The 22,850-nt window shown below is 49.2% G+C and overlaps 1 protein-coding gene across 1 annotated transcript; it reads left to right on the top strand.

The window, feature by feature from the left end:
- Nucleotides 1–5,982: 5,982 nt before the first annotated feature.
- On the top strand, nt 5,983–20,178 carry trib3 (tribbles pseudokinase 3). Its single transcript, XM_078236865.1, has 4 exons — nt 5,983–6,708; nt 13,794–14,091; nt 16,264–16,556; nt 17,832–20,178. The coding sequence occupies exons 2-4, from the start codon at nt 13,801–13,803 to the stop codon at nt 18,289–18,291; spliced, it is 1,044 nt and encodes a 347-aa protein (XP_078092991.1). The 5' UTR covers nt 5,983–6,708; nt 13,794–13,800; the 3' UTR covers nt 18,292–20,178.
- The last annotated feature ends 2,672 nt before the right edge of the window (nt 20,179–22,850 follow it).

The raw sequence follows: 22,850 nt of genomic DNA, 5'->3' as shown, positions 1-22,850 counted from the left end.
TGTGCCTGGGCTTAATCCTGCTGTCGCGCTGTTTGACCACCAGTACGCACCATGTCATGTTGTTGTAATGGTATAAAGGCATCAATCACTCTGGAACGGCACGGTGGCACAGTGGTTAGCACTGCTGCCTCACAGTGCCAGGGTCCTGGGTTCGATTCCTGGCTTGGGTCACTGTTTGTGCAGAGTCTGCACATTCTCCCCACGACTGCGTGGGTTTGCTCCGGTTTCCTCCCACAGTCTGAAAGACGTGCTGGTTAGATGCATTGGCCGTGCTAAATTCTCCCTCAGTGTACCCGAACAGGTGCCAGAATGTGGTGACTAGGGGATTTTCACAGTAACTTCATTGCAGTGTTAATGTAAAACTACTTGTGACTCAAATAAATAAATAATCCTTAAGGGATTGGGTAAACACATTTATTTATTGAGATCAGGCACTTAGAACGTATGGACATAGATAAAATGTTTGTGGACATGAGCATCAGAGCTGTATGTGCTGTGTTCTGCTCACAAGCCAAAGTGAAACTGAGACTGGATCAGATGACACACCTCCATTCAAGTGATGGCATGCTGCTATCCCTTAAAGGAATATTGCAACACCCACTATCTGTGTGAGCACCTTTATACCTACAATACTTCAAGATACCTGCACATCCTTCAACTCTGGCGTCTTGGATGTCCCCAGTTTTAATTGCTTCACCACTGGTGGTCGTGCCTTCAGCTACCTAGGCCCTAAGCTCTAGAATCCCCTCCCTCAACCGTTCCACCTCTCTCTCTCTCGTCATGAAAGACACTCCTTAAAACTATCTCCTTACGTGGCTTAATGCCAGCCTCTGTCTGATAATAATCCTGTGTTGTGTCTTGGGAAGTTTTAAAAAAAAATTTCATGGGATGTGGGCATCGCTGGTAACAACATTTGTTGCTTATCCCGAGTTGCCCTTGAACTGAGTGGCTTGCTGGGTCATTTCAGAGGGCAGTTAAGAGTCAACCATATTGCTGCTGGAGTCACGTATAGGCCAGACCGGTCAAGGACGACAAGTTTCCTTCCCTAAAGGACATTAGTGAACCAGATGGGTTTTTCTGCAATCGACGATAGTTTCATGGTCACCCATCACTGAGATCAGTTTCCAATTCCAGATTCTATTAATTAAATGTAAGTTCCACCAGCTGCCATGGTGGGAGATGAATCCACTTCCCCAAAGACATTACGTTAAAGACACAATCTAAATGTAAGTTGCTATTGTTAAAGGTGTCATATAAATGCAAATTGTTTTTGTTGCCCTTCTTCAAATTGATTCAAAGTCTTTATCTTACAAGCATCCAGAGCAGCCAGAAGTGACAAATGGATGCTGAGTATAATGACGGCATCTCCAACAGTGCAGCACTCCCTCAGTGCAGTGCTGGGATGTCAGATTAGACCATAAGACCATATGTTGTAGGAGCAGAATTAGGCCATTCGGCCCATCAAATCTCCTCCACCATTCAACCATGGCTGATATGATTCTCACCCCCATTCTCCTGCCTTCTCCCCGTAACCCTTGATCCCCTTATTGATCATTAACCTATCCATCTCTTGTCTTAAAGACACTCGATGACATGACCTCCGCAGCCCTCTGATTTGGTGCTCAGGTCTCCAGGATGGGATTATGAACTCACAGCCCGGGGGGGGAAGAGGGCTAATCCAGTGATCCACAGCTGGCCCCTTGCTGCATCATGTGGGTGCCGCGCAGAGGGGTCAACCGGGGCTCTTTGCTCCAGCCCTGAGGTGGGGGCTTTGATCCCACGACTGAATGATGAAGTGGAAACTATGAGCAGTCTTTAACATGGCGCTGGACGTGAGCCAAGCTGCTCTTGATGTTGTTGGAGTTTGGGTAGGACGGAGCTGGAGAGGTTGTTTAATAAATAACCAATAAATATTCAAGTCTTACATTTCAATGACGTGCACATGCAAGAAGTGTTTTATGTTACTCGTGCATATATTGTAGGGGGCAATTGTTATCGTGAATCATTCATTTATTATGCAGCCTGATTAGATTGCAAACTGTAACGATTTCTCAATAAACTGTAGGTGTAATCATTAATCCAGAGTACAGGTAAAGACATCAATAACATGGGGCACATGGGCGCTGGGTTTTTACACCATTCTCTCTGCCCAGGAATGTGAGACTCAGAGTAAAAATATTCCAATAGCTTCATTCTGGTCTGGCTAGCAGTGAGTTTCTGGGATAATGGTTTTGAATCCAATCATTGAATCATAGAATCCCTACAGTGCAGAAGGAGGCCATTCGGCCCATCGAGTCTGCACCGCCAACAATCCCATCCAGGTCCTATCCCCGTAACCCCACGTATTTACCCTACTAATCCCCTTGACACTAAGGGGCAATTTAGCACCCTAACCTGCACATCTCTGGAGTGTGGGAGGAAACCGGAGCATCCCAAAGAAAGCCACAGGGGGAATCTGCAATCTCCACATAGACGGTGTCCCAAGGCCGGAATCGAACCCGGGTCCCTGGCGCTGTGAGGTAGCAAATCCCCACAGTGCAGAAGGAGGCCATTGGGCCCATCGAGTCTGCACCGACCACAATCCCACCCAGGCCCTATCCCCATTACCACACGTATTTACCCTGCTAATCCCCCTGACATAGGGTTGATTTAGCATGGCCAATCAACCTAACCCACACATTTTTGGAGTGTGAGAGGAAACCGGAGCACCCAGAGGAAACCCACACAGGGAGTGACCCGAGGCCAGAATTGAACTGGGGTCCCTGGCGCTGTGAGGCAGCAGTGCTAACCAGTGTGCCACCGTGCCAGTCCTGAGTGATGGGAACTTTAAAACAAATGCAAAATACAGTTGGGAACCTGAAATAAAAAGAAACGTTAAAGTCTACTTATTAGAGTCACAAGTAGGCTTACATTAACACTGCAATGAAGTTACTGTGAAAATCCCCTAGTTGCCACATTCCGGCGCCTGTTCGGGTACACTGAGGGAGAATTTAGCATGGCCAATTCACCTAACCAACACGTCTTTCGGACGAAACCAGAGCATCCAGAGGAAACCCACGCAGACACAGGGAGAACAAGCCGGGAATTGAACCCAGTCCCTGGCGCTGTGAGGCAGCAGTGCTAACCACTGTGCCACCCTGCTGCTTCACTGATCACAGCATTACAATCAGAGAGGTTGGCATTGTGGGCATTCTTGCTGATCTTCACTGGACCCTGGTTATCAAAGTCTTGAATTTGATTTCCATGTTTTTGTTTATAAAACCCTCCATGGCCTCACCGCTCTCTACCTCGGTAGCACAGTGGTTAGCACTGCTGCTTCACAGCGCCAGAAACCAGGGTTTGATTCCCAGCTTGGGTCACTGTCTGTGTGGAGTCTGCACGTTCTCCCCGTGTCTGCGTGGGTTTCCTCCGGGTGCTCCGGTTTCCTCCCACAGTCTGAAAGACGTGCTGGTTAGATGCATTGACCCAAACAGGTGCCGGAGTGTGGCGACTAGGGGATTTTCACAGTAACTTCATTGCAGTGTTAATGTAAGCCTTACTTGTGATGAATAAATAAACTTTACTTTAAACCTCTTCCAGCACTGCAACCCTATGTCTACTTCAGGATGGCTGACTGGCAGACACCCCATCCACCACCTCAAACATTCACTCCCTCCAACGCACAGTGTGTACCATCTACAGGATGCTCTGCAGGAACTCACCAAGGTTCCTTAGACAGCACTTTCCAAACCCGCCACCTCTACCACCTATAGGGGCAAGAGCAACAGACACGTGGGAACACCACCATCTCGAAGATCCCTTGTAGATCATTCACTATTTTGACTTGGAAATATACCGTCGTTCCTCCACTGTCGCTGGGTCAAAATCTTGGAACTCCCTCCCTTAACAGCATGGTAGGTGTACCTACACCACATCCACTGCCGCAGTTCAAAAGCAGGTAGCTCACCGTCACCTTCTCAAGGGCAATCAGGCAACAAGTGCCAGCCTTGACAACAATACTCACACCCCATGACCAAAATGTGATAATGTACACTCCTCTAATTCTGCTCTCCTGAGCATTCCTGATTTTAATCGCTGCGTAATTAGTGGCCATGCCTTCAGTTGCTGAGGCCCCTGGCCCAGCAATTCCCCCCCCTACACCTCTCCGCCACACTCTCTGGTGTTCCTTCAAACCCACCTCTTTGATCAAGCTTTCGGTCATTTGTCCCGATTATTTGACAGGGTGTCAGACTTTGTTTTGTAACACTCCTGTGAAATACCTTGGGATCTTCTGCTATGCCTGAAGGTGCTGTGTAAATACTTGGTGCTGTGTAGTGGGCACAGTCGAAAATATTATTTTGAACAGGGATTATTTTGGATGTAAGGACTGCACGAGAGACTAAATTGGTTAGGATTGTATTCATTGGAGTTTATAAGAGTGAGAGGGGATCTCATAGAAACTTATAAAATTCTAACAGGGTAGATTCATAAACAATGTCCCTGATGGTGGAGGAACTCCGGAACTGGGAACACAGTGGCTAGCACTGCTGCCTCTCAGAGTCAGGGACTCAGGTTCAATTCCAGCCTTGGGTCACTGTCTGTGCGGAGTTTGCACGTTCTCCCCGTGGGTTTCCTCCAGGTGCTCTGGTTTCCTCCCACAGTCCAAAGATGTGTGGGTTAGGTTGATTGGCCATGATAAATTGACCCTAGTGTCGGGGGGATTAGCAGGGTAAATAGGTGCGGTTACGGGAATAGGGCCTGGGTGGGATTGTGGTCGGTGCAGACTCGATGGGCCAAATGGTCTCCTTCTGCACTGTAGGGATTCTATGAACGAGGGGTCGTAGTTTGAGGTAAACCTTTTAGAACTGAGGTGAGAAGAAATTTCTGAATTTTTTTTATTCATTCGTAGGACATGTGTGTCACTGGCTGGCCAGTATTTATTGCCCATCCCTAGTTGCCATCCCCAGTTGCCCTTGGTTAGGCCATTTCAGAGGGCAGTTAAGAATCAAGCACATTGCTATGGCCCAGGTGTCACATGTAGGCCAGATCAGGTAAGGACAGCAGATTTCCTTCCCTAAAGGTCATTAGTGAACCAGATGGGTTTTTCCGACAATCGACAATGGTTTCATGGTCATCAGTAGAGTCTTAACTCCAGATTTTTTTAAAAATTGAATTTAAATTTCACCATCTACCCTGGCGGGATTCGAACCCGGGTCCCCAGAACTTTAGCTACGTTTTTGGATTAATTTTCTAGCGATAATACAACGAGGCCAGTGTCTCCCACAGAACGTAGTTGGAGCTAAAACGCTGGGCGGAATGTTCCTGTCCCGCCCGCCACGGGTATTGGAGCGGGCGGGGACGTAGACCATGCAAAGGTCTGGTGGGATTTTCCGGTTTTGGGGTGAATGCGGACAGAAAATCCCGCCCAAGGCGTGATTTCAAGAATATTTCCTCCAGGTGCTCCAGTCCCCCCCCCCCCCCCACAGTCCGAAAGACGTGCTAGTTAGGTGGATTGGCTATGCTAAATTACCCCTTTGTGTCAGGGAGACTAGCAGGGTAAATGCATGGGGTTACGGGGATAGGGCCTGGGTGGGATTGTGATCGGTGTAGACTGAATGGGCTGAATGGCCTCCTTCTGCACTGTAGGGATTCTATTTATGAAATTAAATACAGCTCTTGGGGCTAAAGGGATCAAGGAAGATGGAGTGAAGGGGGGGATCAGGATATTGAATTTGATGATCAGCCATGATCAGAATGAATGGCGGAGCAGGCTGGAAGGGCTGAATGGCCTCCTCCTGCTTCTAGTTTCTATGTCATATGGAGGAGGAGGAGCAGTGGGTGCAAGTCCCCTCAGAATATTTGGACCGCCCGGCCACTTCTAATCTGGTGGGAGCTGTCTTTGAAACAAGTACTTTTCTTCCCCTCCCCTTTCTGCTCTGTCGCCAATAGTTTGTGTGTGTTGGAGGGTAGATGTTGCAATAGGCAGCCCTGTCATCGTCAGCCAGTTCAGAGTGAGAGTGAAAGCGTTAGAGCTGTGTAATAATTCAGCAGGATTACGGCAGCCTCACATCATAGTATCTACTGGCTAGGGAGAGAGAGACACACACACTTACTCACTGGGAGCTCACCTTAAAACCAGAGGGAAAGGCGAAGGAGAGAGAGAAAGAGCAACATTCTATCCGCTGGGAACACTCTAATGGAGAGAACTGGAGGAAGATACTTCTAAGAACATTTCTTAGACTCCACAATTCACTGAGGTCTTGCTTCCAGTGACTGGGATTTTGTGAATTAAGTGTTACTCTTTATTTTTTCCGAGGAATTACAGAGAATACTTTTTTTCCCCTCCCTCGCTCTCAAGTCCCCCCTCGGAAAGGAGCAGGAACTTTGTATTAACAGCCGCAAGCAGCATGTTGACGGGCGGCGGAAGATAAAGCGCTTTCTGTTGCTAAGGTGCGACTGTAGCAAAGCTTCGGTTTCATGTCAATTTCGGGGCTCCTGTGAAATCTACACGTGGGGGAAATCCTGTGCCCGCTGCCAAAGGGGAGGAAAAGAGGTCAGAATCTGTCCTGGAAACGCTGCTTCCTTTCATTCCATAGGAAAGGAAAAGGGGGGAAAAGAGAGAGAGAGAGAGACTTCCCGGATCCTCGGGGATTCCTTTGTTACTGGGAATTCCTGATCGAAACTGCTTTGAGCGAATCCTCCAGTTTAGTAAAACAAACCACCCCTTGGGTAAGTTTATTTAACCAAAAAAAACCCTCGTGTTTTATGATTTGAATAATGTTTGATTTTTTTCTGTGTTTTTTTCACTTTTTAAAAATGTTTTACTTTGTCCAACTTTTCCCTCTCCAGCCCCACTTATTTTGTTGTTGTTGTGGGGCTGTTCTGTTGAGAAATGTTGTGGGGATTGTAAGTACACAAACTGGTCAAAAAGTGAAATATGTGCGGGGCGGGTTACAGAAAAGTGGCTCTTTGTCTGAGAGTTTCAACACCAATGAAGTCGATATGAACTCTTTTTCTTCCCCACCAAACCCCTCTCTGTAACGGTTTTTATTTCGCAGTTCTGGTTCGGTTTTTGTTTGAACTCTTTTGTTGATTGGAATCGCGCGTGGCGTTCCCCTCCCCTCTGTAACGCCAGAGTTAAGTCGGGAAGGTGTGAGAATGTGTGAAATTTTCCGTACCTTAACTCTGCGCCGTTTTAATCTCTCTCCCCCCCCCCCCCCCTTAAGGTGCATGGAGCTGTTTGGAAGTGTTTGATTGGGTAGAGGTAGAGAGAAGAACCACTTCTTTGTCTGTTTTGACCTTCTTGTTGACTTAGTAGTAACTATTTGGATAATAGGAATTCACCTCCAGAATATTTGGTGTACAAAAGACAACTTTTGCTACCTGTGTCTACTTGAATAAACCACCTTGAGGGTAAAGAACTACTTTCTCGGAGAGGTGGGGGGGTGGTCCAGAACAAAAGGGACATGACCTTAAAGTGAGAGTGAGAATGTTCAGGTCCCATGGCAGGGAGCACTTTCTTGCAGTAGGGGGTCTAGAAATCTAGAACTCACTCTCTTGCTCCCTACTTCTCCACCCCCCCCCCCCCCCCCCCCGCACCACACCTACTTGTAAAATTGAGATTGGTAGATTTTAAAAGCAGAAATGTTGAAAATCTGAAATTAAAATCAGAAAATGCTGGAAATCCTCAGCCGGTCCGGCAGAGAGGAAGATAGCTAATGTTTTGAGGCCAATGCGAGTCTTCTCTGGATGGGTTTTGGGTACAGGTTGTGGGATGGGGGGGGGTGCGGTAACAGAACCAAGGGGGGGGGTGGACGGAGTTAAGAAATCGATCAGCCATTATGTAATTGAAGGCCAACCATAGGCTTGAGGGGCTGAATGGTCTCCTGTCACACATTCTAAAGAAAGGCTATTCTCTGCCTCTTTCTCCAACACCTCCCCCGCCACTCTCTTGTTGCCCATTAGTCGATGTGGGGCCTCCTATCTGTGAAAGTTTGTGATCTGTAATTGGCTGAGTTTTTGATGTCGGCATGGGGTGATCCTTTAAAGCAATCTGCCCCCCTCATATTCATGTGTACGTCGAGTGTGTTCCTTTTCCCAAACCCTTTATATCAGTCTCTGTTTGATCCTTTCCTGAGCTTTCTGATGGATTCTTGCACCTACCCCAACCGGGAATAGCTGGTGATCTGAAACTGCCTCACTCCTCTGCATTTATGTAGCACCCAGGGGCATAATTATTATTATTAGGCAAAAATGAGACACTAAAGTGACCCAAGGAGATGTGGGGACAGGTGGCCAGAGAGGAAGGTGGAGGAAGGAGAGGGCAAGGCTGCCAAAGCTGGAGTGGTTGAAAGCAGGGATAATCAGGAGGTCAGGATTAGATTCGCTGCGAGGTCTCGGGGAGTTGGAGAGTGAGGCAGGTCACACACTCAGGGAGGGTTCGAAACCATATCTATAAAATACCTTCCAGCTCTCAGTTCACTTTTCAGAGAAAAAAAAACACCCCAAAGGTGTGTGACGTGTTTTTGAGAGAATGAAAGGGTTTCATTTTGTTCAGAAGGGTTGGAAGATGATTAAATATTAATGGAAATGTTATGTGTAAGGCCAAACAGTGAGACAGTCAGTGTCATTCATAGATGAAGCATATCCTTGTGCTCTTAGCATTAGCAATCTGATTGGCTGGCCAGGCATTGATTTTCTTTTGTTACCTGACTAACTAAATCCATCCTGAGGGTGATTCACCAGAATCACCCAACCCGTGAGGCTGCTGAGAGTCAGCGGTGTGAGTGTGCTGCCTTACACTCAGCGGTGTGAGTGTGCTGCCTTACACTCAGCGGTGTGAGTGTGCTGCCTTACCCTCAGCGGTGTGAGTGTGCTGCCTTACCCTCAGCGGTGTGAGTGTGCTGCCTTACCCTCAGCGGTGTGAGTGTGCTGCCTTACCCTCAGCGGTGTGAGTGTGCTGCCTTACCCTCAGCGGTGTGAGTGTGCTGCCTTACACTCAGCGGTGTGAGTGTGCTGCCTTACACTCAGCGGTGTGAGTGTGCTGCCTTACCCTCAGCGGTGTGAGTGTGCTGCCTTACCCTCAGCGGTGTGAGTGTGCTGCCTTACCCTCAGCGGTGTGAGTGTGCTGCCTTACCCTCAGCGGTGTGAGTGTGCTGCCTTACCCTCAGCGGTGTGAGTGTGCTGCCTTACCCTCAGCGGTGTGAGTGTGCTGCCTTACCCTCAGCGGTGTGAGTGTGCTGCCTTACCCTCAGCGATGTGAGTGTGCTGCCTTACACTCAGCGGTGTGAGTGTGCTGCCTTACACTCAGCGATGTGAGTGTGCTGCCTTACACTCAGCGGTGTGAGTGTGCTGCCTTACCCTCAGCGGTGTGAGTGTGCTGCCTTACACTCAGCGGTGTGAGTGTGCTGCCTTACACTCAGCGGTGTGAGTGTGCTGCCTTACACTCAGCGGTGTGAGTGTGCTGCCTTACACTCAGCGGTGTGAGTGTGCTGCCTTACCCTCAGCGGTGTGAGTGTGCTGCCTTACCCTCAGCGGTGTGAGTGTGCTGCCTTACCCTCAGCGGTGTGAGTGTGCTGCCTTACCCTCAGCGGTGTGAGTGTGCTGCCTTACCCTCAGCGGTGTGAGTGTGCTGCCTTACCCTCAGCGGTGTGAGTGTGCTGCCTTACCCTCAGCGGTGTGAGTGTGCTGCCTTACCCTCAGCGGTGTGAGTGTGCTGCCTTACCCTCAGCGGTGTGAGTGTGCTGCCTTACCCTCAGCGGTGTGAGTGTGCTGCCTTACCCTCAGCGGTGTGAGTGTGCTGCCTTACCCTCAGCGGTGTGAGTGTGCTGCCTTACACTTAGCCATTGGTACTGCAGGAGGGTTGATGAAGCAATGGACCCAGATTGAAGGATGGGGGTGGGACAAGATGTGTGTGTGTGTTAGAGTGTGTGTGTGTGGTAGAATTGGAGGGGTGTCTTGGTACCGTCTGTTGTGGGGGGTGTGTTAGAGGGGGTTGTTGGTGACTGGATGTAGCTCTGGAGTTGTGTTGTTGTATCGCCCTAGATCAGTTTAGAAGGATGAGAAGGGATCTGATTGAGGTTTATAAAGTACTATAGGGGCGGCACGGTGGGTAGCACTGCTGCCTCACAGCGCCAGGGACCCAGGTTCAATTCCCAGCTTGGGTCACTGTCTGTGCGCAGTTTGCACGTTCTCCCCGTGGGTTTCCTCCGGGTGCTCCGGTTTCCTCCCACAGTCCGAAAGGCGTGCTGATTAGGTGCATTGATCCGAACAGGCGCCGGACTGTGGCGACTCGGGGAATTTCACAGTAACTTCATTGCAGTGTTAATGTAAGCCTTACTTGTGACACTAATAAATAAACTTTAAAAGGGACTGATGAAGTAAATGTAGACCAAATGTTTCCCCTTGTGGGACAATCTAGAACAAGAGGTCACAGGGTATAGGTCGAGAGGCGGTAGATTTAAAACCGAGATGAGGAGGAACTACTTCTCGCAGAGGGTGGTGAATTTGTGGAACTCGCTGCCCCATCGCGCGGTGGAGTCTGAATCATTGAATGGGTTCAAGAAGGAGATAGATATATTTCTGATTACAAAACGGGTTAAAGGGACATGGGGAAGAGGTGGCGAGGTGGATCTGAGATCAGCCATGATCTGATTGAATGACAGAGTGGGCTCGAAGGGCTGAATTGCCAACATCCGCTCCTAATTCCTATGTTCCTCACAATCACATGGCCACCAGTGTTCTCCAGCGCCACCTCCTGTATCAATGTGGCATTTTCACTTGCCAACTCGCAGCCTGAATTCTGGTCGGTTTTGAGTTTATGGACATGTTGCCTGCCAGAATTGAGATTCTCGCCCCATTGTAGCATAGAGGCTCGTTGGCTTCAGACTGCACACACCTATACCTGGTGCAAACCAGGAATTTCCAAACCACCTGATTGTGGACAAAACAACTTGTGGAAGCCACGGCTGTTTTCCTGTCTGTCTTTCACAATCCTTATCAACGGGAAAGATGATGGTTACACGGGAACTCCCTTAAGCCCATAAAATATTCATTTTAAAAAATGCAAAATACAAGCTCAAAGATGGGTGGAGTTAAACTTACTCTTCAATGATCAGGATAATTGTTACACAAACAGGGGATGTATTCTCTGGAATTTGGACAGTTATGGGATGATTTAATTAAAGTTAAAGCATTTGATATTAAGACAATCTGATGGGATAAATCAATTGAAAGTATTTGTGCTAGTGGGAGAGATTCTAATTCTATGGAATATAGTCTAAATATTCGAGTCAGGGTGATAGGCAAACATTTCTATGAGGAAACACTCCTTCACGAATCATAGAATCCTACAGTGCAGAAGGAGACCATTCGGCCCATCGAGTCTGCACTGACCACAATCCCACCCAGGCCCTATCCCTGGGATTGTGGTCACTGACCACAATCCCACCCAGGCCCTATCCCTGGGATTGTGGTCGGTGCAGACTCGATGGGCCGAAAGGCCTCCTTCTGCATTGTAGGGGTTCTATGATTCTATAAGTCTGCACTGACTGCAGTCCCACCCAGGCCCTATCCCCATAACCCCATGTATTTACCCTAGCGAGTCCCCCTGACACTAAGAGGCAATTTAGCATGGCCAATCCACCTAACCCGCACATCATTGGACTGTGGGAGGAAACCGGAGCACCCGGAGGAAACGCACTCGGACACAGGGAGAATGTACAAACTCCACAGAGATAGTGACCCAAGCCGGGAATCGAACCCGGGTCCCTGGCGCTGTGAGGCAGCAGTGCTAACCACTGTGCTATCGTGACACACACACTGAGGGCAGCAGAAGTTTGGGACACAGTTCCACAAATTTCAATTGCATATTAGATCACTTGTTAATTTTTAATTCCTTTTGGATTCTTGTCAGTCAAAGATATTTGGGGATATGGTTACAAAGGCGGTTATGTGGAATTAGATCAGCCATTGAAATGTAGAAAATAGGAGCAGGAGTAGGCCATTCGGCCCTTCAAGCCTGCTACATCATTCAATATGATCATGGTTGATCCTCAATCTCAATGCCATGCTCCCCTGCTCTCCCCTTCCCCTTGACACTCCCAGAGTCTAGAAATTCAACTATTCCCTTCTTAAATACATTTAGTGACTTTGCCTCATGGTAGACAATTCCACAGGTTCACTACCCCCCCCCCCGAGTGGAGAAGTTTCTCCTCATCTTGGTCCTAAATGGCCTGCCCCGTATCCTGAGACTGTGACCGTGTGGAATGGCGGAACAAGCTTGAAGAACCAAATGGTCTACACCCCTATCCAAATGTTCCTGAGTGATGACGGGCTACAACAGTGTGTGTGCCAAGAACTGGGTCAACACCTGCTCATGTTATGGTGAGGAGGGGGAGGAGTTGGAGAGAGCAGTGACATCAACAACACCACCGGCATTTATCTAGCACCTAGCAGTAAACCGTCCGAAGGCAACTTATTTCACGCAGGTGATTGTCAAGCAAAATTTAACACCAAGCTAGGTGAGGAAATATTAGGCCAGATGACCAAAAGACTGCTGAAAGAGGTAGATCTTGGAGTGCTAAAGGAGAAAAAAAGGTTGAGGGAGTGACAGCATTGGCACAAGATGCCGTGGTGTGAGTGGCCGAGTTTTGACCTGTGACCTCCTTTGGCTGGTTAGGAGCTTGGTAAAGTCTTGTAACCGACCTGTATGATTACAGCATAATCATGTATTTGCAGTGTTTAAATATGGAGTTAGGGTCAAGTCATCGAATCCCTACAGTGGAGAAGGAGGCCATTCGGCCCATATTTACCCCACTAACAAAAAACTCAATTATGGCATTTTCAATTCAGTGCCACTCCTTTTTTGGTACCCAAAGATGTGCAGGATAGGTGGATTGGCCGTGCTAAATTGACCCGAGTGTCAGGGCATTAGCAAGCTAAATGTGTGGGGTTACGGGGATAGGGCCTGGTTGGGATGGTGGTCAGTGCAGACTCGATGGGCCGAATGGCCTCCTTCCGCACTGTAGGGATTCTATGATTTCCACTCCCTCTTATCTACGCATCCCAAAGGGAATTTAGCACGGCCAATGCACCGAACCTGCACATCATTGGGCCATGGGAGGAAACCAGAGCACCTGGAGGAAACCCACGGGGTGACTCCACACAGACAGTGACCCAAGGCCAGAATTGAACCCGGGTTCCTGGCGCTGTGAGGCAGCAGTGCTAACCACTGTGCCACCTCCCTTGAAGAGGCAAATGATCTAAGGAGTTGAGAGGGTAAATGGGCAGAATTATTTTCTCTGCCTTTTAGCTTTGACAAAGGGTCATCTGGGCTCGAAACGTCAGCTCTTTTCTCTCCTTACAGATGCTGCCAGACCTGCTGGGATTTTCCAGCATTTCTTCTTTTTGGTTTCAGATTCCAGCATCCGCAGTAATTTGGTTTAATTTATTTTCTCTGGGGGTGGGGTTGGTGGGACATCCGAAACAAGGGGTATAATGACGGAATGAGAGTGAGGTCATTAAGGATCATAGGAAACAATTCTTCACACAAAAGATAGTGGAAATCCGTAACTCTCTCCCCAAAAAAGATGTCCGGGGGGAGAGAGAGGGAGAGGCACTGAATTGAAAATTCCACAATTGAGATTGATTGTTTTGCATCAGTCGAGGTGTTATGGGATACTGGATGCAAGGTGGAGGTGATAGAATAAAGGTACAGAACAGGCTCAAGGGGCCGAATGGTCTCCTCCTGTTCCTCTGAAAGTAATTTTGGGGCCAATTTGTAAAACCTGTCTTCTTTCCTCTCCTTCTCCCAGATCCTTAATGAGTGTGAACACCCAGAGATCGCTGCCCTCGCTTCCTCCCAGGCTGAAGAGGTTAGACTATGATGATGCAGATGACCCTGACCTTCCCAAGTGTAAGCGGGCCCGTTTGAGCCAGCTCCCCATACCCGCCCTGTCGCCATGCCTTGGCTCCCCGTCCCCAACACCCTCCTCTTCTGATGACGACAACAGCGTGTCCCGCATTGGACCCTATCTCCTGCTCAACCCCACGGAGGCGAATAATTGTTACAGAGCCATCCACACCCACACGGAACTGGAGTACATCTGCAAGGTAGGGTGGGCAATGTTAGTGGGAAGTGGTTACTTTCTGGATAACTGTGACGGTATTTTTGTACGCTGCCCCAAGTACCAAACACCCAGTCCCGTTCCTGCCCTCAGTGTCTCAGGCCACGCACAAAGGGAGGGACATTTGGCTGCAGGACCCTGGACTGTACGAGAGTTTTGGGAAGAGGATGTGCAAGTCTCTGAACTGTGCTGATTTCTCTCTCCTGAACCCAACCCAACCTTTCAGAAACAGCTTCCAACCACTAACCACAGCGCAATTACTGACACGAGTATTTCTTGTAAATGGTAATTTCCTGTGACCCCGTGGTGTGATAGAATAAACAGATCCTCTGCTGTTACATGTCTCCACCTTTCAGTAAGTGCAGCCGTACCACCCAGGGCGATCTCCCGCCTGCTGCTTTTCCCTCTCCCGTTTTTCCAAGTTCTTCCCGTTTTGGGAGAACGGATTAGTTTTCTCCGCGATCTACGGTGTTCTCTGGTGAGAACACTTCCTGGGGGGGAAGTGCACACGATTGGGACTATTTCATAGAATCCCCAAAGTGCAGAAGGAGGCCATTCGGCCCATCGGGTCTGCACCCACTTTTTGCCAGAGTGTCTTACCCAGACCCACCCACCCTGCCCTATCCCATAACTATTCCACCCTAACCTCACATCTTGGGACACTCAGGGGCAATTTAGCATGGCCGATCCACCTAACCCGCACATCTTTGGAGTGTGGGAGGAAACCGGAGCACCCGGAGGAAAGACACGGGGAGAACGTGCAAACTCCGCACAGACAGTGACCCAAGCCGGGGTTCGAATCTGGGTCCCTGGTGCTGTGAAGCAGCTGTGCTAACCACTGTGCCACCATGCTGCCCATTTGATGTACAGCTTCTGCCCACATTTACCAGGCAGTGAAGATCTCAATCATTCATATGTACCATGTGGCACTAACCCTGCTGCTGCTGCCGGGAGGGGGGAGACTGCGTTTCACTAGGAAATGACAAGCACAGGAGCTGACCTTTTGCAATCGGTTTCCAAAAACTGGGTAGTCGTTTCCCCATCTGTCCTTCTCTGTGTGATTTGGTGCCAGTTTTTGTCACTCTGGGATGTGAACGTCGTTGGCTGGGGCAGCACTCGTTGTCCATCGCTAATTGCCTTTGAACTTTAGGGGAGGCGATAGCCTAGTGATATTTATTGTTGGACTATTAATCCAGAAACTCAGCTAATGTTCTGGGGACGTGGGTTCGAATCCCGCCACGGCAGATGGTGGAATTTGAATTCAATAAAAAATATCTGGAATTAAGAATCTACCGATGACCATGAAACCATTGTCGATTGTCGAGGAAAACCCATCTGGTTCACTCATGTCCTTTTAGGGAAGGAAATCTGCCGTCCTTACCCGGTCTGGCCTACATGTGACTCCAGAGCCACAGCAATGTGGTTGACTCTCAACTGCTTCCTGAATTGGCCTCGCAAGCCACTCAGTTGCACATTGCAGCGTTTCAAGAGCGCTCACCACCGACTTCTCAAGGGCAACTAGGGATGGGCAATAATTGCCGGCTGAGCCAGTGATGCCCATGTCCCACGAATGAATAAAAAACCAACTGAGTGGCTTGCTCGGCCATTTCAGTTGAGAGTCAGCCATTTTGCTGTGGGTCTGGGGTCACACGCAGGCCTTGCCCAGTAAGGATGGCAGATTTCCTCCCCTAAAGGGGAACCAGGTGGGTTTCCACAACAATCGAGAATAGTTTTCATGGTCACCATTAGACAGAATGATGAAACGTCTGAGTGAGACTAGCTGCCATGGTGGGATTTGAACCCTTGTCTCCAAAGCAAGAGCCTGCTCCTCTGGATTGCTAGTCCAGTGACATTACCACAATGCCACCATCCTGCCCGATGCAGGATGTGGAGGTGATGGTGTGTGTACCTTCATCGCTGGTGACTGTACCTTCGGCTGCCTGGGCCTTAGACCCTAGAATTCCCTCTCTAAATCTTTCCATCTTTAAGATGCACTTTTGAAACCAACCCATTTGACCACGCCTTTGGCTCACCTATTCGGATATACGTGACTCGCGGTTAATCGTCCATCAGATCTACGCTGCCGTGAGGAGCTCCGGGAAGGTTTAAGTGGAGGTTGTTGCTGCTGTCCTCACCCGCATTCCTCTCTCTGTTGCAGGTGTTTGCGATGAAACGCTACAGCGAGGTGATTGCTCCCTACGCCCGCCTCCCCCCTCACCCCCACGTGGGGCAGATGGCCGAGGTCATCGCCGGGGACCGCAAGGCCTACGTGCTTTTCCCGCGGGGCCACGGCGACATGCACTCGTACGTGCGCACGTGTAAGAGGCTGCGCGAGGAAGAGGCTGCCGCCCTGTTCAGGCAGATGGTGCAGGCGGTGGCTCACTGTCACGAACACGGCATCGTGCTCCGTGACCTCAAGCTCAGGAAGTTTGTCTTCACCAACAGGCAGAGGTGGGTGTTTGAGGTGACGGGTTGTCGGGGGGGAGGGAGCGGGGTGTGGGTGGTTGTGGAGGCTCGGAGCTGGCGTGTGCATCCATCCTCTCTGCCGCAGTGAGAATGGACGCGCTAGCCTAACTTCTCTCTGCATGCACATGACACTACACTGTGGGGAATTCACTCTCGGTATCCCGACCAATATCCATCCCTTGATCATCATCACCTCAAAGGAATATCCACTGTTATCATACTGCTGTATGTGAGATCTTTAGAATCATAGAATCCTACAGCGCAGAAGAAGGTCATTCTGCCCATCGAGTCTGCACCGACCACAATCCCTTCCAAGCCCTATCCCCATAACCCCATGCATTTACCCTAGCTAGTTCCCCTGACAAGGGGCAATTTAGCACGGCCAATCCACCTAACCCGAAGCATTCAGGTAATTACTCTAACTTTTAAAATGTCTTTCTCTAAGTTCTAAGAAGAATTAAACATGACCATTTGCTTGCAACAGCTCTCTAAAGGAGTTTAAAGTTTACTTATTAGTGTCATGAGTAGGCTGACATTAACACTGCAATGAAGTTACTGTAAGAATCCCCTAGTTGCCACACTCCAGCGCCTGTTGGGTACATTGAGGGAGAATTTAGCATGGCCAACGCACCTAACTAGCACATCTTTGGACTGTGAGAGAAAACTGGAGCACCCGGAAGAAACCCATGCAGACACGGGGAGAACGTGCAAACTCCACACAGGCAGTGACCCAAGCCGGGAATTGAACCCAGGTCCCTGGCGCTGTGAGGCAGCAGTGCTAACCACTGTGCCACCCAGGAGGGAGGCGGTGGCGTAGTCTTATTGCCATTGGACTAGTAATCCAGAGACCCATGCTCTGGGGACCCGGGTTCGAATCCCACCCCGACAGATGATGAAATTTGAATTCAATTTTAAAAATCTGTAATTTAAAAGTCTAAATATGATCATGAAACCATTGTCGATTGTTGTAAAAACCCATCTGGTTCGCTAATGTCCTTTAGGGAAGGAAATCTGCTGTCCTTACCCGGTCTGGCCTACATGTGACTCCAGAGCCACAGCAATGTGGTTGACTCTCAAATGCCCTCAGGAATGGGCAATAAATGTCGGCCCAGCCAGCGACGCCCACACCCCATGAACAAATAAAAACAAAATTGAAAATCAATGCCTTGCTTCAGTTTGAGCAGTTGTTGTTTAGCGTGAGTTCTGAGCTGCCTTAAACTAACGTTCGAAAGTTCTAAACAGCGTCTTCTTCTCTTCCAGAAGCAAACTGAGACTCGAAAATCTGGAAGATGCCTGCGTCCTGAAAGGAGACGATGATTCCCTGATGGATAAGCACGGCTGCCCGGCATACGTGGGGCCGGAGATCCTTAACACCAAACTCTCGTACTCTGGGAAAGCTGCCGATGTCTGGAGCCTGGGCGTGGTTCTGTACACCATGCTGGTGGGCCGTTACCCTTTCCAGGACAGCGAACCAGCTGCCCTCTTCAGCAAGATCCGGCGAGGGTTCTACACCGTCCCGGACAACATTCCCCCCAAAGCCAAGTGCCTCATCCGATGCATCCTGCGGCAAAACCCGTCAGAGAGATTAACGGCCAGCGAGATCTTGGATCACCCGTGGTTCAACTCCAATTTCAGTGTGACCTACAACAGCACCCCAGGACCGCTGACTGACCAGCTGGTCCCTGACAGTTACAGGGAGGACACGGACACAGATTTGTAGAAATTCTTACAGTTTGTAAAAAGAAAAAAAATGTATTTTTTTTTGAGAAGACAAAGGTTACATTGCGTGTGCCTTCTTTGTGAACTGGACCGTGACTTTAAACTTCTGCACCCTTCCCCTTCGGGGTGGTTTGGTCAAGGGTGCCCAGAAAACCGGGCGAGAGGTTTCCCAACTGAGGGTAGTGCCTTGGGCTTCAAAAGGGAGGAGTGCGTGTGAAGGTGGTGTCCTCTCGTCGCCCAGTGTTTGTGACACTGTGTCTTTGGCCAGGGTCAGCCCAGCCTGGGGAACGCTGCTCCTCCAACCCCCTCCTCCACCTGTTCACCATGGGCCTTACCAACATCGCGGGAGTGCGCACTGGACTCTTCCCGAAGAATCGGCTTACTCACAGCCAGAGGTTGTTGACCGCAATAACGGCAAGAAAAAAAACCTAGGATTACCTCGGATCCGAGACTGGAGATGAGCTATCTTGCGGGAGGGGCTGTGGAGAGCATTAGAAGCCTGGTCAGCGATGCCATTAAACCCATGTAGATTCTGATCTATTCCTGCACTGTCAGCCCTGTGAAAGGGTGTAGCAATAATGCCGTGCTGATAGTTGGTTGATTTTTTGTGGGGGGGCGGGGGGAAGAGAATTAACCTTTCCCCAAAACTGGGGACCAATTGTGGGGTGGTGGGGAAGGAGAATAATGTCCCTGGCAAGAATCCGGTGGTGATTTGCTCCAAACTGGGTAGAATAGTGAGCCTCTCGCCCAATCTGTAAAGACTCACCTTTGTGGGATGAATCTGTAGGATTCTTTGGATGAACCAAAAAGCTCCAAGCCTAATCCCAGCACTGTACAAAACTGAAGGATTGTGTGTTTTTTTTTTCTTAATGGTGCTTTTGAGGAATGCATTAGGGTCAACAATGGAGTCTGGACTGAGCTGCGTCTTCCCTTTATTGCCTTCTTCCTCTTACCCGGAAGTAGGATTGATCGAGAACTGACTATTGCAGTGGAAGTTCAGTGTGGCTATTCTAAGAAGCCGGGTGCACCACTCGATACTTGATTACCTTTAATACCTCTTCAGTGTTTACAGAGGGAACCCCGTTGTTCCTGACTGACTTGTAGCGTGGGATGGAAGTGGGAGAGCGTGGTACCGGGAGGGTTAGATTTCAAACTCCGCACTGTTGTCTGGTAAAAGACTGTATTATATATATATATATGTTGCCCCTAAAGTCAGTGTATGTATTTTGTTTTACCCGGCAGTGTTAGACTGAGCCCTCTCTATGTGGAGGAAGGGTGGTGTGCCCCCCCCCCCCGTGTGCCCCCCGCATGCCCCCTTGTACTTGCGGACAACACGGGAGCCACGGCTTGGAGGGCATCTGTCTGACTCATTGGCGGAAGCATTGAGACCACACAGTTGATGCCTCGCGTGGCCCCCTCCACAAAGCGTACACTCTGCTAAACACCGGACCAACTGTTAAGGGTTCAGTGCGTCCATCCTAAGTTGCCAAATAAAACGCGGAGACGATTCTCGTTGCTGTGAAGCTTTGCCTGGACCTGCAGTCACCCAGTAATGACCGACTGCGGCTAATGAGACAATTCAATAACCATCCGTTGCTGTGCCTTCAGTACCTGTTAACGAGCCCCCATTTCCCACTAAACCTGTACTGTAAGAAAGCTGAAATACACAGAGTAACAGGACTGGCCGATCTCTCTCTCTCTCTCTCTCTCCTGCGGCAGTTGTTCGTTCTCTTGTGGTTTTGTACAGGACTGTGTCTCTGATACAGAATGACCAGTTGATGTAAATATGTTTGATAAAGTTGAACAGCACAAACACTACATTTGAGTTCTCGTGTGTATGTACTGATTGTATATTTGTCAATTTTCAATTAAAAGCAATTGTATTTTTTGTTTGGTGTTGATTTTTGAGTCTCATGCCGCTCCGACCTCACATCGTTACAGGGTGGGTCACCTCGTTAGTGGATGCTACACCATCTTGTTCATAACTTTTATCAGTGAAGGGCTTGAGTACTTTTTCTCTCGATCTCATTCACTTCTGCTGCCACTGGGAAGCCTTGGACTCACAACGGTGAGAGGTGAATCTCTGAATTTGTGCGACAGTTAAAATAGGAAGTGGAAGATTGCCCTGTCCACTCGGGGCAGGACCAGTCCAATCCAGCCAATTACCATTCCACCAACCTACACTCAATCATCAGCAATGTGCTGGAAAGTATATTGTAGATGGTGCTACCAAGTGGCAATTATTCACGGTGGCGCAGTGGTTAGCACTGCCGCCTCACAGCGCCAGAGACCCGGGTTCGATTCCAGCCTCGGGTCACTGTCTGTGTGGAGTCTGCATGTTCTCCCCGTGTCTGCGCGAGTTTCCTCCGGGTGCTCCGGTTTCCTCCCACAATCCAAAGATGTGCAAGATAGGTGCATTGGCCCATGCTAAAATTGCCCCTTAGTGTCAGGGGGACTGGCTAAGGTAAATGCATGGGGATAGTGGTTCTGGGTGGGATTGTGGTCAGTGCAGACTCGATGGGCCAAATGGCCTCCTTCTGCACTGTAGGGATTCTATGATTCTAACCTGTTCGCATGCTCAGTTTGCTTTCTGCTTGGACTACATGGCTTCTGGCCTCTTTACAGCTTTGATCCAAACATGGACAAAACAGGTGAATTCCAGAGATGTCGCTGAGTGCCCTTGACATCAGGGGGGCAGCTTTTGACCATGTGTGGCCTCAAGGAACCCTGGTAAAATTGAGGAGGAGAACTCTCCACTGGATGGAGTCATACCTGGCACACAGGCATATGGTTGGAGGCCAATCAGCTCAGTCCTAGGACAAGGCTGCAGGAGTTCCTCGGGATAGTGTCTAAGGCCCAGCCATCTTCAGCTGCTTCATCAATAACCTACCTCCATCATAGGTCAGAAATGGGGATGTTTGCTGATGATTGTTGATTGACATGTTCAGCACCGTATCCATCTTCCTTTGTGTCAGGTATGACTCCTAACCAGTGGAGAGATTTTCCCCTGCTTCCCATTGACTCCAGATTTTCTAGTGCTCCTTGTTGCCGCACTCGGTCCAATGCTGCCTTGGGGGTGGCACGGTGGCACAATGGTTAGCACTGCTGCCTCACAGTGCCAGGGGCCTGGGTTCAATTTTGGCCTAGGGCCACTGTGCAAAGTTTGCACGTTCTCCCCCTATTTGCGTGGGTTTCCTCCGGTTTCCACCCACAGTCCCAGGATGTGTCGGTTAGATGGATTAGCCATGGTAAATGTGTGGGGTTACAGTTATCGGGCGGGGGAGAGGGCCTGGGTGAGACGCTCTTTCAGGGGGTTGGTGTAGACTCGATGGGCCGAATGGCCTCCTGCACTATTGGGATTCTCTGATTGGTGTCGAGGATGGTCACTCTCACCTCACCTCTGGAGTTCAGCTCTTTTGGATAACAGCTGGAATGAGTTCAGGAGCCGAGTTTCCAGCAATGTGGGAATGGCTACACCACACGGACTGCAGCGGTTCAAGAAGGCTGCTCGCCACCACCTTCTCAAAGACACTTGGAGATGGACAATCCTGGCCTAGCCAGCAGCACCCACAACACACGAACCAATACAAAGTGTTCTGCACCTAGCTCTGACCAAGAGAGGCCGATCAGGGACAATTTCACCTCAATTGTTCTCCACGACCCCAGCGACTGCAGATTGTCTTCCTACATCCTTGCTTACCTACCTCTTCGACCACACTTTCCATCGTCATCTTGGTCCTTTTATCTCTTCTTGTCTCAGCATCAGATTTTATATGTTCAGCTCCTTCATAAGTTCATAAGATATAGAGGCAGAATTAGGCCATTCGGCCCATCGAGTCTGCTCCGCCATTCGATCATGGCTGATATGCTCCTCATCCCCAGTTTCCCTGCCTTCTCCTCTTCAACCCCATTCCCGATTAAAAATCTGTCTCACTCCTCCTTAAATTTACTCACTGTCCCAGCATCCACCGCACTTTGGGGCAGCGAATTCCACAGATTCACAACCCTTTGGGAGAAGTAGTTTCTCCTCAACTCTCTTTTAAATTTGCTACCCCTTATCCTAAGACTATGACCTCTCGTTCTAGAATGCCCCACAAGAGGAAGCATCCGCTCCCCGTCTACTTTATCCATAGCCTTTAATCATCTTGAATACCTCAATTTGATCTCCCCTCATTCTTCTAAATTCCAGAGAGTATCGGCCTAAACTGTTCAATCTCTCTTCATACGACAAACCCCTCATCCCCGGAATCAATCTAGTGAACCTCCTCTGAACTGCCTCCAATGCCACTACATCTTTCCTCAAATAAGGGGACCAAAACTGTGCACAATACTCCAGGTGCGGCCTCACCAATGCCTTGTATAGTTGCAACAATACTTCCTTACTTTTATATTCTATTCCTTTAGCTATAAATGCCAACATTCCATTCACTTTCTTTATTATCTGCTGTACCCGCATGCTAGTTTTCTGTGACTCATCTGTGAAACTTCTTGGGACATTTTACTACCGGTACGCTACAGGTGCTATATAAATGTAAGTTGTTGGTTGTGGATTGATCTAGG

The sequence above is a fragment of the Mustelus asterias genome, chromosome 20 (genome assembly GCF_964213995.1).
Source record: "Mustelus asterias chromosome 20, sMusAst1.hap1.1, whole genome shotgun sequence".
Lineage (NCBI taxonomy): Eukaryota > Metazoa > Chordata > Chondrichthyes > Carcharhiniformes > Triakidae > Mustelus > Mustelus asterias.
The sequence above is the reverse complement of the archived record's forward strand: the minus strand, read 5'-3'. Positions and strand labels throughout refer to the sequence as shown.